The sequence below is a fragment of the Pungitius pungitius genome, chromosome 1 (assembly GCF_949316345.1).
Source record: "Pungitius pungitius chromosome 1, fPunPun2.1, whole genome shotgun sequence".
Taxonomy (NCBI): Eukaryota; Metazoa; Chordata; class Actinopteri; order Perciformes; family Gasterosteidae; genus Pungitius; species Pungitius pungitius.
In genome coordinates, this window is record NC_084900.1 from 22,939,429 (window position 1) to 22,955,912 (window position 16,484).

Sequence of the window (16,484 nt, forward strand, 5' to 3'; positions counted from 1 at the left end):
CCCGCAGTAACCCTTTTGAAATTAATGTATAGTATATAACATTAATAAGCTAAATCAATGCAATCAAGGCCACAGATTTTTCATATACAAGTTTATTTCATTTGATAAAGCCATACACTTAGTGTGAGATTGAATGTTAGAAGAAATGTACATTATATCTCCGTTCCCCTTTTTTTTTTTTTTTAACAGTGATCTCTTTACAAAACATCAAGTGAAAAATAAATAAATCCCAGTGCTCAGTAGAACATTCTCTCAGTCCACTAGTAGTTGTCATGATAGATTATACAGCGGAGAGGTGAGGCCCCCGCATGGCCTCCGGACACAGGCTGGATGTGGAGGCAGTACGGAGACACAATTTCAGTGCTTCACTCAGAGCAGCTTCCCGCTGCCCGGGGCTTCATCCTGGATGTTACCCTCATTCACCTGGTTCCATTTGATCCCCTCAGAGCCTGAACAAAGAGATCCTCCTCCAGCTTCAACGTTGGCAGAAATGGCCTCTCGCATCCTTTCAGACACTCAGTCGCCAAACTGAACCAAAAGAATCCCACTTTCAAGCTGATTAAAACACGGCAACACTCATGTTGCCCTCACAGCGCGGTTTGCCTTTGAGGAACACGGACAAAGTACTAAGAGACACGAGGGAAACCCCTTTGTGAGCAGCTATGAAGAGAACATGTCATTCATCTGTCTGTACAGCACTTCTGGAGAGCAGTGAAGAAAGAGAAAACTGATTTTTGAATCCAAGAGCTCTATTTGACAGGACAAAGTACAAGTAAAGAGTCAGGACTTTCTTTTTTTTAAAGAACCAAACAAAAAGAACATAAATGAAAAATGTCTAACAAACATTTTCTTTGTGTATGGTTGGTTGAAAAAAAATGTAGGGAAATTACTGAACATGCACTTTATTTCATATTATACAGTCATATATACAAAGAGGATTGAGGCTTTTTAAGTGACTGATCACTGAGCCGGAGAATCGGGATGAGGGAAGTAAACGTGGGATTGGGAATAAATCACTGCTCTTCCAAACACATTCCATAAATGTCTCCAAGAGACACGCGTCCATGTCGGGTTATTTCAGTGGCAGAGATTTGGATTATTTTCATGGCTTTCAAAACAGATTGATTTTCTAACAGGCTGAACAGCCCAAGGGGGCAGGTGGGGGGGGGGGGGGTGGGTATACTATCTGCTCCTGCACTAGTTCATCAGCTAGGAGCTGTGATGAAAATACAGCCTGTGATTTTGCCACCGTGTTTACTCCAACACAAATGAATGGAGGCCTTATCTGTCCTTGATGAGCGCTGCTGCGCTGGGACCTTTGATGAGCGTCTGCTGAAGACAGCATGTTGTCCTCCCCCCGGGAGTACAGACGGAAGAAAATTGCTGAATTTCGGGCAAACACAGATTCTGCAACCGTATTCTCTCATTTTGATGCAGTGAAGCAAACGCGATTTCCATGGAGGAATTACTAACTGGTTTTAATGTAATTCGCTGCACCCTCAGAAGAAAAGGAACCTTCTTGCACTGGGCACAGACCCAGTTACAAAATGTCTGATATACTTTTTTTCTGAGTGTGTATCAAACGAGCGAGTAAGGCAGTGGGAGTACGAGCCTGAAAGCAGGGTGGCGTCATTTACAGTATCTAAAGTACAAGAGTGAAACGGCTAAATAGCAAGACAAGTCTTAATCTTTTTTTTTTTTTTTTTTTTTTTTTTTTTGTCGGTGCTGAGGCCCGAAACCCCGACCGCTTACTGACGGAGAGCAGTCCGACCCGGACCCACGCACAGCACGAAACAGCTACATTCCCCAGCACGGCTTACGGCGCCGAGCACCGACTGGACCCTTCCAAGGCTCCTCAGTTTGCGCAGTGTGGGAATAATAGCTTTTCATGCTGTGCCACGAGTCACATTCCTGGTGGGACCTTCTCACTCTACGGCGCGCAGCTCGGCTCGTCGGTGCAGTCGCTGTGGTCACTGTCCGCGTCCCTCTTCCTCAGCTCGCGGCCCGCCTTTTGCTGCTGACCGCCGTGGCTGTGGCCGTGGCGGGCCGGCGACGAGGGCCCATTGGCGTGCACCTGGTGGTGCCCGTGACTCTGGTGGTGGCCGTGGGCTTGCTCTTTTGTGCCGCCGCGAGACTCCGCGTCGTCGCCGTCGGCAAACGCCACCCCCCCCTTGGTGTCGTCCAAGGCCTCAAAGTTGTCGTTGCGGTCGGCGCCCTCTGGCACCACCTGCAGGTAGGCCCGGACGCGGTGGTGGCGGGTACCCGCGGCGTCGCTGAAGTCGATGACGCGGCACTCGTAGGTGCCTTCGTCGGACGGCTTTACCCTGGAGAGGCGGAGTTTATGGGAGATGTTGCTTCCTACGACCTTCACAACCTGCCAAAGGCCGATGAAATAAAAGAGAAAAGCGAGAAATTAGCAGCAGTTGCCGAGCGGCCACTGTGGCCATGCATGTCAATAATAGGATATTTGAGGTAATTAACGTTATATATTAATATCAAATACAAAGAAATCTCAAGTTTGCTAACAATAGCCACCACAAGCTACTGGTCATGTAAGAATAAAGCTATGCTGGATAAACATGGAAAAGACTTTTTCAGCAATAACCTTTAATTGTAACCATATTAGAGAAATGTAAATGGATGGAGAAGCTATTAGGTAAAGGTGTTTTTGCATGTTGTTGCAAAATAGCAATGGAAGAAAATCCTTAATTGGAGGGAGAAGTCATTCTGAAATGCTATTTAGAATTTGTAACCATGCCGGTTTATTTCTTTAACGGTGAGCATCCCATGATGCAACACCACTAACGCTGCCAAAGAGTGTGTAATGAGAGCGCGCAATGAAGCACTGCAGGGAAATCAGCCGCACTCGCACTAACTAATCATCATTTGCCGTCAAACGTTATAAGAAACATCAGCTTTAACATGTAAATATTGTTATAAAAAACAGTAACCACAAAAAGAAAAATAATAATAAAAAAGGTCACAGTGTACTATTCTTTGAAGAAATTCAAATATACTATGCAATAAGATGTTATGGTATTGTATGATACAGTCAAAAGTATGCGATTAAAATGTCAGTAAAGTATATGTAGTATAGTATGTTGAAATGAGGCGTAGTATGATATTTTTGTTATGATATACCATGACTATTTTTGACAAAATAAGTCGCAAAGAAGTCATTAAATATTCATTGTTAATAAGATGTCATTAAAACTTACAGTGAAGCCAAAAATAATCAATAAAAAGTCAGTAATATGTCAAAAGAAGTCATAAAAAGATAAACTATAGTCATTTTAAAGAATCAAGAAAAGGTAAAAAAAAGTTGCAGTTGAATAAAAGCTTTACAGCGACCTTTCATAAATTGGGCGTATAAAACTAAGCTTAGGCTGTGTTTAGACAGATACTGTTCTCCTGGCGATGCAAACACCCAGTGCCTCAGTATCTGGATGTCTTTGTGACACCACCTCACCCCCACCCCCACCCCCCCCCTCGATTATAGCAACCGGCTTCTCTCACACACACACACGCACACACACACGCACACACACACCAAGGTGCTGCTTAGACCAATTCTATTCGGGGCCTTGAAAGTACAAAGAGACTACATCGCCCAAGTAAAAGCTTTGCAAGTTCCCATCACATCAAAGCGCTGCTGAGATGAGGAGAGTCTGGGGACATTGAGACGTGTGACGTACCCAGATATAAATAGCACTTTGTTTGCCCCCCTGCACGCCAGGGTATGTTAACGCTTGAGGATGTTTTGTGGCACCAGTCGTCAGTGTGTGTCTGTACTACATGAATATGGGCCGACATTCATTATATAGCGAAATCTCCTCAATGTTTCCCAGCTGTACGGCTGCAGTGTTCAGGCTCCGCCCCCCCACACTCTCACACCCACACCTGGTGCTTTCATGGTAGCGAATCAGCAGCATTTGGTCTCTTGGGAGGAGGAATGTTTTTTGTGTGAGCGTGTTCCTTTCAGTGCTACATATCATATATTTTTTACTTCACGTAAGGTTTCCTTTTCCTCACTGCTTGCCTGAGATTGTGCCGTTGCCTCCGTTTGCTCATTCTTGTAACTGTAAAGTCAAGAGGGAGATTTAGTGAAAGGAATCTGTTGGCTGGAGATAATCTGCAGCGGACTCGGTAGATCCTCCCGTTCACCTGCTCGTCCCCCTTCACTCTCTGTTATTTGGTCTCAGTGTTGCAGTCATAATGATGCAGGGGGCATTTATGAGGATCTGAAGGTGATGAACAGGAAGCCGTGACCTCCCTCTTTGAGGACGACACTGCCTCCACCCCCCCGAGCTCCAGGGCCTGCTGGTTCTTTGACTGACAAACAATTTGAACAAACCCGGAAAGGATGGAGTGAATGTGTTGGGCCTTAACAGCACAAAGTGAGGATCAGCGTATGAACAACATCTGCAACAAGACATCTTAATGTAGTCACCAAGGCTTTGTGCATCATGTTGTCACATAATACCGATGCAAGCAGAATACCAGAAGAAGAAGATATGAGGAGATTTACTCACGCTTATCTTTGTAGCATCCTTAGGAGTCTCCTCATCAGGGGCCACCTAGAAAAATATTGAAATCTTTCATATTTCCAGATGCTTAACAGTTATACTATATGATATGTAGCATAACAACCAAGTGTCATGAACACATGAATTCACGAAGGTTACACTAGAACAAGGTACTTTGAGAATTGACGGATGATTCTCCTGCTGCTTCATCGGTTCAGATGGACCTACCTCATTGGTTGTCCAGGGTTGTCCGTCTGTCCAGTCCAGATGGTTCCTGATGTACCACCACTGGATCTCCAGTGAATAGGAGGGCATCCCCGCCCCTCTGAAGGAGCACGCCATCTCCACGTCCTGACCCCTCTGTGCAGTCACATCGTGGGGCACCTCTGTGAACATGGCTGGACGGACAAAGAAGGAGACCAATTAACACATGGTGTCATTATGACATTTCACTATATAATATATATGTTAATAATTATGTTGTGTATATGCTTCTTTTTACTGCTCTACACACTCTTACACACTCTTTTACAGGTATGAGTAGTGTAAGCCAGGTGAGCACTTCCCTGCAGATGGTTAATTACATGGATATGGTTTCGCCTAACCAGGCCTTAAACTGGGACATACCTGGATGGCTGGTAAATGCCAAGTATCTTTTTATGGACACTTTTATTCAAAATCCTATGACTTGCTAAACCTGCAGTTCCTTTTGATGTATTTCAGCAATATCCTTTTCAAATAATCTAACGCAAACCACAGAGGGAGCCCTTGTGAGCGGAGTGCAGCAGGAATTTCATACTATTTAGGAATGAGTTTTTGCACATTTAATTCAACACTATGTCACTTTTGCAAAAACAAAAACAGAATATAGAAAGGATGATACCAAAGAGAAGTGAGTCACTATTATTCATCACATGTCCATTTACTGAATTGTTCTAGGGCTTTTAAACTCACAGACAGTGCTCCTCATCAGCACATGCTCAAAATAGCGGTTCACATCTAGCAAGTTTGTGATAAAACAATTACTTTTTTATGTGGTGTAAGTTTCAAGCGTTAATTCATCTCTCAACCTTAAGAAAAAGCATTTCTCACATAACTATTCACCTGTGTCTGCTGTGTGTTACAAGTGTTAAATGTTACAGTTTGGTCTTTGCGGTATAAAACCAGTCATCGTTTAGAGGGTTTCAAATGCTATCAAACAAACATGTTGAATGTGTTAAACAGTCTGTCATCGGACACATGGAGATGTGTTTTCCCTCTGGGGGGAAATCCAGCGTTACAGATGAGCAGTTTCATTCCAGATGTAGACGAGCAGCACATGATTTGAGTCAAATTAGAGGTTCCTGAGGCGGATCTGGAATTCTGAGTTCTGTCCTGACAGGTGAGTGACATTTCGGGTTTTTTTTTCATTGTGCAGCTATTAAAAAGAAAGCAGGAGTCCTGCTCAAAGATTTGTCCGTCTTATTCAGTCAATAAGATCGAGTCAAAGCTGCAGCCACTGAGTACCGGTCATGGATTAACATCGCCTGTTCTACCACTGAGGATCTGTCTTGTATTATGAGAGCAGTACAAGCCTCTGGTCATACTTACCTCCTGTACATTGATCAAATCTGCTTGTATTTTTCATTTGTGAAACCTGAGGCGCACCGGATATTGATTTGACATTACACAGCCGGAGCCAGCCACAGTGTCTCCAGCCGCTCTACTTGTTGATGATATTCAAAGCTTGCAGCCACTTACGCAACCAAAATCCATCTTTTGGCGGTCACTTAGCGGTGAGGCCCGAAACACAAAAATCAAAGTCATCATTGGCCCATTGTAATGTCAGGAGGTACAGCTTACCGGAAAATTCATGAAATCAACGCATTAGATGCAAATCAGATCAGTTAGCGTTCCCTCTGCTTGCCTCTTAAATGTCAGCATTTAATACTTAAAAATGTGAGAAAACCTCACAGACAGGTGAGCACTATGTCCTGCTCGGGGAATCTCTGCATTCATTGTCTCCGGTGTCTATACAGCTATTTAGTGCTGTATCTCTTGGTTATGGTAATCTCTAAGCCCCATGCTGTCAATGCTGAGGTCTGCTCAGCCCAAAGCATCATCATTATGACAGAGACAGAACTGGAGGATTGTGCCCGGTAGCAGAGAGCTGTTTTGGTTTATTCCTTTGACAAATGGAATGCAGTAATTACAGCTGTGATAAAAAGGGGAGACATTTCTTTGTCACTCTGGCCTCCATAAACATCCACCACACTGCATGGAGTAGCCTGTTGACACGAGCAGGTGTGCCTTTGGGCAACGCTGCACGGCTAAATGAAAAGGGACTATTTTACGTTGAAGACCATCACACACTAACACACTGGAAAGTGATATACGGTTTGTGCGGGACTCGCGATTTGCTTAATGAGTCGGTGGCAAGAGATCAATGCACTTTGGACTGGCATCACAAATAACTTTGTTGCTCCACTATTCAATATTTTAAATGAAATAATAAAAATGAAACATTAGAATTCAGATATGTGGCCGAGAAACAATGTTATTCTGCCTAAACATGACATGAATCCTGTAGACTGGCGCCGCGTTAACCAGTCGATGTGAGACGAGTTGGGGAGGAGCGGCTGGGGTCAACGGCACCGGCCTCTGAATTTGAAGGCCGTGAGGTGTGTGAGATGGCTGGTGGTGCATTGGGCTGCAGACAGTAAGCTCCAAAGCATTTCACCATCACCGTGTGGCTCACTCGCCCCCATGATGACAATTAGGGTGATTCATGGGCATCGATTAAGGTGATTTATGGGCATCTTCCGTTGTACTCTGACAAAGAGACGGGTATATACTATATAGTTGTTTTGTACAATTACACCTCTGCTAAGTAGAATTGTATTTTTATTACAATGCTAATTCAGCTAATATTCCTTAATGGATAAACTCTATGTATTAAAATGCAAATGCAGCTGCAGTTACAGCTTGACAGAGAACAAATCTTTTGTGTTTGTATCCGTTCTGCGTCTGCTAAATGGCTGAAATGAAAAAAGGAACCGGATCTGAATGCTTAATAAGTGATGCACTGTATTTACGCTGGGTGTAGTTTGGCTATTGTGCTCTTCTCAGATGGGAGGTCAGGGGTCAGATTGAGCTGGAACATCAGTCATGGAGCTGGTTGGAGTGTAATCAGTAAGGTGTAACCAATCAAATCTGCAATATGCCGTAGAGTCACTATTACTGGAAATGTACTTTGAATTCACAAAGAAGCTGTGAAATTGTCATTGGATCCAAATAAGACCCAAGTAGGTGCACTCTTTGTATGATGTAGGCTCTTATTGCGGATCAGCAGATGGGGGACTTGTGTACACCGGAGTCTTCAGCACTGCAGCCTTTGAGTTTGCCATATGCTGTCAACATTTTCAGTGAGTTTTCCCTTTGATACATTACAGAACCTTGCTGTGTTTGCATCTGGTGCACCGGTAATTTACGCAGCGTCTACAGTAAATAACTAATTATCAGTATATTTTGTTTATTAATTTACCTCAAAGAGAGACAGGTCTATATTTGGAACTATGTGAATATAAAAACCATTCAACACCTAAACAACAACGTGACCTTGACATGACCTGTTCGGCATGAATGTCCCTGCCAGGAGACTCCAGCTGATGCAGTCAGTACAGCCAGAGTAACGTTAGGTGTTCCACTTTCTGCAAACAACGCTACAACAGTACTACAGGAAAACAATTCAAATTAGGTTTTCACTTTTATGTGATTTTAATATTAAAAAATATCAGAAAGTAATCATTTTTATTAGCAATAACAAAAGACTTACTCAGGAAAACCGATTTTGCCTTGTGAACTGTATCTTGTTTTAGTTTTTTTCTAGCTAAAAATGTGGAGACACTATCAGTGTGTGTCTGCATTGTCTATGTGGTTGTTATAACACAAACGAATCAGACAACAATCACGCCGAACTGAAGGAAATTTAGAGCAGTGTTTACTGGGGTAATAAATAGGGTCATTTTCTCATAAGCTTGTATACGATCCGACCCAATTAACAAACTAGAGCAGTCGCCCCCTGCTGGTAAGTAAAGAAAGTCCACGTTTCAAGGCACTTCTGCATCAACTTCACTTTTCAGAGCCGAGGTTGTTTCCTGGTTCTTTGGGATTCATTTCCATGTTGAGCCTCTAGTTACACACACAAATAGAAGTAAGTGTGTGTGTGTGCGTGTGTGTGTGGACCGTCAGCCCCCTTGGCCCTGCCAGCTCCCCCTACATGAGCTCAGCTTCTTGCTGTTTTGGCCCAAATCCCAGCAGGCGCCCTGCCTCCCCACGGCGCAGGTCAAACACTGTTTTCCCTCTTGATCAGATGAAAAAGGTTAAAAGGAGAACATGGCTTCCTGAGCCAGAGGGTTCAGCCAGAACGCCAAGGACGGGTCAGGACAGCTTGTCGTCCTTCAAAACAAAACAAAAGGTGCCACCTCTGCACAAGACATTATTACCACATCAACACCCAGCGGTTACTTCCTCGCAAAAACACAACAGGTGACTTCAGAATACCAACGAGGCCTTTCTAGTACAAAGCTGTTTGAGGTGAGTGGGCTTTAATGGTGCGTTTCCACCGAGCGGTACGGTACGGGTCGGTACCCTTTTATTTGTGTCTCCACTGAGAAAAGTACCAAAAATCCGCACTGTACCGTACCACTTTTTGGGTACCCTTCCGTTGGGGTACCTGGCACAGTTGTTTGGTACTAAAGGGTGGAGCTAGACTCACTGCAGAGCGTTGATTGGTTGAAAGGGTGTCGTCATTTGCGCGTGCCGCAAGGGGAAAGACAACACACGAAGCGCCGTTTTTAAACTACAACACCTTCACAACAATGTCGCCGCGCAGCATTTACTTTAACAGCCACATATCGAGAAGCAAGAACAGGATCTGCTGTTTGTCCTCCATTGTTGTTTGGGGTTAGCTTTCAGTTTTCGCGCGATCGAATGAAGTCAATCTACTTTCCGTCCAACATCACGCCTATCAAGTAAGGGTAGGCCTACTGTTGGCGGTGGAAACGCTCGCCAAATCATGGTTAACAGACCCGACCCGACCGACCCGACCCGTACCGCTCGGTGGAAACGCGCCATTAGTCTTATCGTTTTCAGCACACGTTTCGGAGAAGGGCATCGGGCGGACGAAGAGGCTCGCCTGATCCTTCAAGAGATCGAACAAAGCCTTAAAATCAAATTATGCGTCGTCAGTACGTGACTTTAACGGATTGGCTAGATGTTTGTAATCACCGTTCCACCGTAAATCTGGATGCAGTATTTCTCTTTGCGGCGCAGTTTCCGCCCTCAAACTCCTTCCTCTGCTCTCCATCAGACAGGCACATGCGTCTGTCTTGTCATGCAGCAGGGGCCTTCTCCTCCTCTGAAGGAGCACATCCGTCGCCAGGGCTCAGAGCTCCAGGTGGGAACAATAAGAAACGCAAGCTATTTCTGTCCTATGTGCTATACATAAAAAAAACATGCAGCCCGCTAGAGGCCTCTTCCCTCACAGCGAGACTGAAACAGTCCGCCCACTGTTAAGGTGTAAAGGATGAACCTTCAGAACCAGTGGAGATGGTTAAAAATATAGAGCCGAGTGCAGATGGCGTATTTACATCTTTATATGCGGTTACATGTTCTGTTCCTCTTCTTCACTCTCCATTTGTTGTATCTTTATTTCTTTTCCAATCCCCACTTGGTTTATTAAAATGTCCTCTCACGTGACTGTGGAAAACTCGGAACATATTGAAAAGGGAAAAATAAATACCCATTCACACACACACGCGCATTGACGAGCACTGCACACAAACTGGAGGAATGTGTAGGTTGTTCAGTCCACTTAAAGTAAAATAGGCCGTGTGTAAAAATCGAGTTAAAGAGGATTGACATTGAGTCGCTGGAGCAACTGACATGTACAGAATATGCTGATCAGGGCTGAATGGCAGGCTACAACTTCCGCCTTCTGGAAATGGAGAGACGCTCTGGGGACATTAACACACAGCTTCCTTTGACTGCAGTCCAGATACGCCCTGGTTTGAGAAACACTGTCTCATCAGTACCCCAATGTGTCTGAAAGCTACAATCACTCTGGATTGCTCCCTCTTTTAGTCTCCTTTATTGTTTGTCAGATAATAATAAAATTAATTTAAAGCTGCATTGAAATCCCTCCACGCTGGAAACAATTCAGCACTCTGCACTGACTTAGTTTTTGTGTGAAAGTGGCTCCTCCTCATTTGCTGGCCTAAAAAACTGCTGCACACGGCCAACTATAAAAAATGTAGGGAAGCCAGAATACCGTCAGAATCTTTCTAAATACCGTGATACAGATTTTTACGTATCACCCAGCCCTAATTACCATATTCCAAACAAAAAGGTGCACAGTCATTGAATTTCTTAATGAAAGCTATTTAGAATGAAAGAATTTAAAGAATTTCCATGAATTGGGTTGTTTTGAATAGGTTTAACATACTTGAAGTGTTCTTTTCCGCTGTATGGTCTCAAAGAGTATCAGATCAGGATGAGCAGGAACTTAATGTAAAACGACCGGGGGCAAAAAACGCAATAGGGACCGTTAACATTTAACTTGAAAAATGGACCACAAAAGACCCATATGGCCAAAAGCCAAACGTAAATGGGAATAAACCCCAACAGGTCAGACACAGCAGTGATTGGACTATTGTGTCTATTTAACAGCACATCCCTCCTCCTCCTGTTCTGTAGCGTCTCCCTGCATCTCCACAAAATCATTTCCATCCACAATCGGCAGGCAGCTCCTCGGAAATAATTAGCGACTAACGAGTCTCTAGCAAGGCCTCATAACAAGCTTCACGCTCCGATAAGGAGCCTCTCCACAGCGCCGCGGTAAACAGCTGCCGTCAGATACACAAAGCTTAAGATGCTGTAATGAGAAACCACACAGGAATTCAGTGGCGTTTGCTGCGCCTTTTGCCTGTTCATATAAAAAGGTCACAAGTCACATGTTGTAATCAGCAGTCAAAACAACGCAACGACATGATGTGGTTTGGGTTCAAAACGCGAGCTTTCTGAAAAGGAGCAGTTTTTTTTCTTCTTTCCAAAGCCAATTTGTTGATCCCGGCCATCGTGCGATTCGTCTCATTACATTACATTACATGTCACACACTTAATATCGTGTCCCAAGTGGAGACGATGATCCGACCAGCATGAGCGACACAACCCAACTTTCTGTGTAAATGCAGAAAATCCATTTGCTTTTTTGCAGTATTAACCTTTGTCAAAAAAAAAAACGCAACAATGATGTAAGTTAACTTCTACGTGCCCTTTAGCGTCATGATTCTTTGTTTGTGCTTCACCTTCAAAAGACCCCACCCCACCCCCCCCCCCTGCAAAATAGGTCTTGTAATGTGTAATGTGTCAGAATTTACCCCAAGAAACAGCAGTGTTCCATCAAAATTCAGCTCTTGAACGTTATTGAAAAAGGACAGCGGCTCCGTGGCGAGGTGTGTAACGTTTTTTACGAGCCTGGAAGTGGAAACGCCCCGCGGGGTGTGGGTGTGTGTGTGTGTGTGTGGGGGCAGTGCAGCAGGAGCTGGGCTAACTAGCCATGAAATAGTGATGGATGATGCAAAGGTTTGAACAGCCATGTGTGAGGGTTTGTGAAGGCACACTGCTTGCATACGGAGTCTGTAACTGCATGAAGGACAACGTGCTTATCGAGGATGGGATAAGATCAAGTTGACATCATTTTGCCAAAAAAATGTTTCAATAATGTTTAATGTGTCCACTGTTTAAATTAATTTAAATTCATTAAGCAGGTATTTTTTACTAATGCTTGGTAGATATCTTGACCATGTCGGGTCTGAACATGTATGGCTCACACAGTTTGGATTCTGATACTAATGATTGGTGAAGGGCTTAATGATAATTTTCACTTGTGTCATTAAGTGAATTGTTATTTTATCCCAGGAGACAGCTACAGTTTAGAATTAAAAATATAAACAGCACCAGCTGCATAAGAGGCCTTAATGCATGTTTGGTTGGGAGGACGTGGCTGTGTGCTTTACATCTTCCCCTCACATGGAGGAATGATTGATGCTCTGTTTGGCTCGGCTGAGAACACGGCACCAGGACGAGTCTCCTATTATCTCCACACTGCTAAAAGCCGGCGCTGAGAAAGCGGCCTTTGTGTCCAGTGCTGGAGGCGGGCAGTGAGCGACACGGAGAAGAGGGTATGTGGGAGGGGGGGCTTGTTGGCAGACAGCTGGAAACTAGCATCACTGTCTGGCAGGGAGTGGTGAAATGCCCCTCCACACAAATCACACCTCTTTGCACTTGTCCTCCTCTTTTCTTTATTTTCTCTTGCTGCTTCTCCCCCTCCTCCTCCTCCTCCTCCTCCTCCTGCTCCAGTTCCCTGTTGTGCGAGCTCACAGCACGGATCAACAACCGAGCTGGTTTCTCTGGCGCAAGTTTCCGTCTAGAGGAACGCACTCGGACGCCATCGTTCCTGCGCTCACTAAACCGAGGCACATATTGGCGCACACCCGGAACCCCAAAGAAGGGCTTTTGGAGATGAGGAGGTTTACCAGCAGGGCAGGGCGCTCCTTCACTCCTTCCCTTCTCTGTCTTCATTAGGGCTGACGTTGATGGATGACGGACATTACTGGACAGACAAGCGTTTAGCTTCATCACAGAATGAGCGTGATCAAAAGTAGACACGGAAGCCACTTCGTACCCTGACACAGGGCGGGCGGTATAAAAGGCTGAAATACAAAGTGGAACTTCCTCTGAAGTCACACACTGTCGACGACGGAGTCCGTGGCTTATTCCAAACCAAAGTGTTACGCTCATTGGTGCCCATTTACAAAATAATCCAAATGATCAAGGGTTTGGATTATTCATTTTTATCAAATAACTCTCTGAAAAAAGTGGAAGAACTGCAGCTAGAAGAACATAAAGGGTTAACCAGGACAGGACAGGCATACCATTCAATGGGAATATGAACATCATTTTCAAATACACACAAATATACCAATAGAGAGCACGTTTAGGGATATTCTTTTGAACATTAAAGGGTGCTTCGTTTCCCGTAAAGTCCCCATGAACTGCATTTTGGTCCAGCAATACTGTGCATGTATCAGATAATGCAACACAAACATAATGTGGCGAGCCAAGATGTCGAGATATAAAAGGTTTGTGTGCACGGGGCTCATTTCAACACAGACGCCGGATTCAAAAAGACGCTCCTGCTGAAGCCAGAAGGATTGGTGGGATCACTGACCCGCAGCGTGGGGAACGATTCCTCCTACGAACACGAACTAAGCTTTTCCCGTTCGTATGAGATGGAATAATACTAAACAGCGCTGCGGTCTCAAGCTGTCAAGCGCATAGATGAAAGAATGGAGATACTGCAGCTCGGACTTATCTTTGCAAAAAACAAATTACGAAAGTGCTGGGATTAATTTCCTCACAGCGCATATTGGAGTATTTAAGGTTAACTTATTTTACACAAAAAGAGAGAACCCCTCGAAATGAGCTGTTCGACGCACAAAGCCGTGCAGATGCAGATACTAAACTACATTTAGATGTAGGGGATCAGATATAGGGCTGCAACAACGAATCAATGAAATCGATTAAAATCGATTATTAAAAGCGTTGGCAACGAATTTCATTATCGATTCATTGTGTCGCGCGACTATTATGTTTGAGTATTAAAAAAAAGTTGAGCGCTCGCGCAGCAGAGAAGAAAAACAGCTCCGCCCAGCAGAGCATTGCTAAGAAAAATAAATAAAAAAGAGCAGCGCTGAGGTAGAGGAAAGACCATCGGAGAGACCCGTAATACTGTTCTGAAACATGCGGAGGAAGAGAAACCAATGCGACCTAAATCCTCCCAGGTATGGGGATATTTCACGGGGGGGGGGGGGGAGGGTGCTGGCGCTTTTCTTTGCAGCGCCAGTCTCATCTTTTTCCGTTCTAATCGCCGCGCTTGACTTCAAGGTGTAACCTTTATTATTGTTCGGTCTGAAACAGCGCGCCCAGTGACGGATGGTGCAGCAATATTGTTGTCCGGGTGGAAATCAGGAGAAAGGTCGGTCCGGGAGATTTTCGGGAGGGTCTTTGAAATTCGGGAGGGTTGACATGTCTGATTGTAAGATATGCAAAAGCGACATGGCCTGGCACGGGAGCACCACGGCGATGATTCAGCACCTTAAACCGAAACAAGTTGGAAAAATCGAATCTAAATATTTTTTGTGCCTAATCTATTTAATTTGGCAGCTGTAAAGTATACATCATGCGATGAGTGTTTTTTGTGTTAGTCCATTTTATTTGCTTACTTAGGGATGTTCAAGGAGCAATCTGTTTGTGCAGTTTCTAAATGTTTTGCACTGTCAGTTCTATTTTTCAATAAAGGGTTGGAAATTAATGTTTTTAAATGTTTTATTTTTTTATCCGATTCATCGATTAATCGAACAAATAATCGACAGATGAATCGATTATTAAAATAATCGTTAGTTACAGCTCTAATCAGATAACATGAACTCGTGGGCATAGCGATGGAGGGACTGTGAAGATACAGGAGGGGGTTTGTAGATCTGAATTGTAAGCGGATTTCTCCTAAAAAGAAGTCAACACTAATTTGGGTCTGATGCAGTCATGTGATAATTACACGGCATCTTCAAATCATCGGCCATTCTGTAAGGTCTTTGCTCTCCTCCTCGTTCTAGTATCCAATGGACGGGAAATGCCAAACACACTTTGGAGCGAGGCAGGAAAGGCCCTTTGAAAGCGCAAAACAAATTACAGCTCAAATTTAGTCAGAGAAAAAAGGTGATTTAGTTTTAGTCGCTTCTCAGAATTCCTTCTAAAATACTTCAACATGAATCGAAAAGATGAAAGTGCACAGATTCAGATGTTTGTAACAATCCCACCATCAGGAACCCCCTCCCCCCCCCCAAACCACAATTAGGTCATTGGCACCACTTCAGAAGAGGCCTGTGTCCATTTACTGGGACGTGGGCTTTTCTCGCTTGACTCACCGGCTCAATGGCGTGTGGGGAATGTCCAACGACAAAGGGCCCGAATATCTCAGTTGTTATGCAGGTCGCTGGCGTGCCCTATTAGCCCACCGTGACACTATAACACTTTGGCACCGCTCTCATTTTTGGGATCAAAAGGACAAGCCGGGTCGGCCCCGTGACAACACTCCCACCGCGGAGACACAAACGCACGCGACCAAACTCACAACCTCGCCGGGCTACGGCCGTCAGAGGTGAGAATGAAGGTGATTTAGTGTGGTGGGCGGACAGAGGACTGGGACTGGGACTCAGGATGCAACCTTGGAGCTTGTGTTACCAGTGTTGCAGGACTTTCATTCAATGTTGCGTAGAGCAGTGGTTCTCAACTGGTGGTGGTTTTTAGTGGGTCGCGGGCCGTTGCATGGGAAAATAAAAATTTAATGCAGCGGAGTGTTTTTTTTTTTGCCTGCTCGTCTGTCCATGTTTTCAGTTGGCACCCCGACGTCGACACCGCTAGCGCCCCCCCCACCCCCCCCCCCCCCCACCCTCCGTTGACAGATCGATTTGGGTCGCGGCTTGTCATTAAGGGGTGATGGTGGGTCCCGGAGCCAGACCAGTTGAGAACCACTGGCGTAGATAGTGAAAGCAGCACTTATTCAATGTCCTGAGTGTAAAGCTGGAGACTTAAAAAATACTAAAAATTATACATTTATCTCAACAATATTTTTTTCTTTATAACACAGTTGCGGGATGAACTCGTAACTCGAGCATTACTTTTTTAAATGCTGCAGTCTCAGTACATTAAGAAACATGTAAAAAAAAAAAAAAAAAGAAGATATCAAACTAAAAGACACCTCAGGACGTCAGACAGCAGCACAAAGCGCTGACGAGGCACCTGGCCTACTTTCCAAACTCATATAGGCATTTTAAATAAATCACGTTGGATCCCTCC

General features: G+C 44.5%; 1 protein-coding gene across 1 annotated transcript in view; it reads right to left on the reverse strand.

Annotated features, from left to right (window-relative positions):
• Positions 1-74: 74 nt before the first annotated feature.
• LOC119222349 (V-set and transmembrane domain-containing protein 2-like protein) overlaps positions 75-16,484 on the reverse strand; it is a 33,678-nt gene continuing 17,268 nt past the window's right edge. Inside the window, exons 2-4 of the mRNA XM_037478913.2 lie at positions 4,755-4,924; positions 4,533-4,577; positions 75-2,374 (exon numbers count right to left, since the gene is read on the reverse strand). Of these exons, the coding sequence (XP_037334810.2) occupies positions 1,931-2,374; positions 4,533-4,577; positions 4,755-4,924 (659 nt within the window). The 3' untranslated portion in view covers positions 75-1,930. The remainder of the gene's footprint in view (positions 2,375-4,532; positions 4,578-4,754; positions 4,925-16,484) is intronic.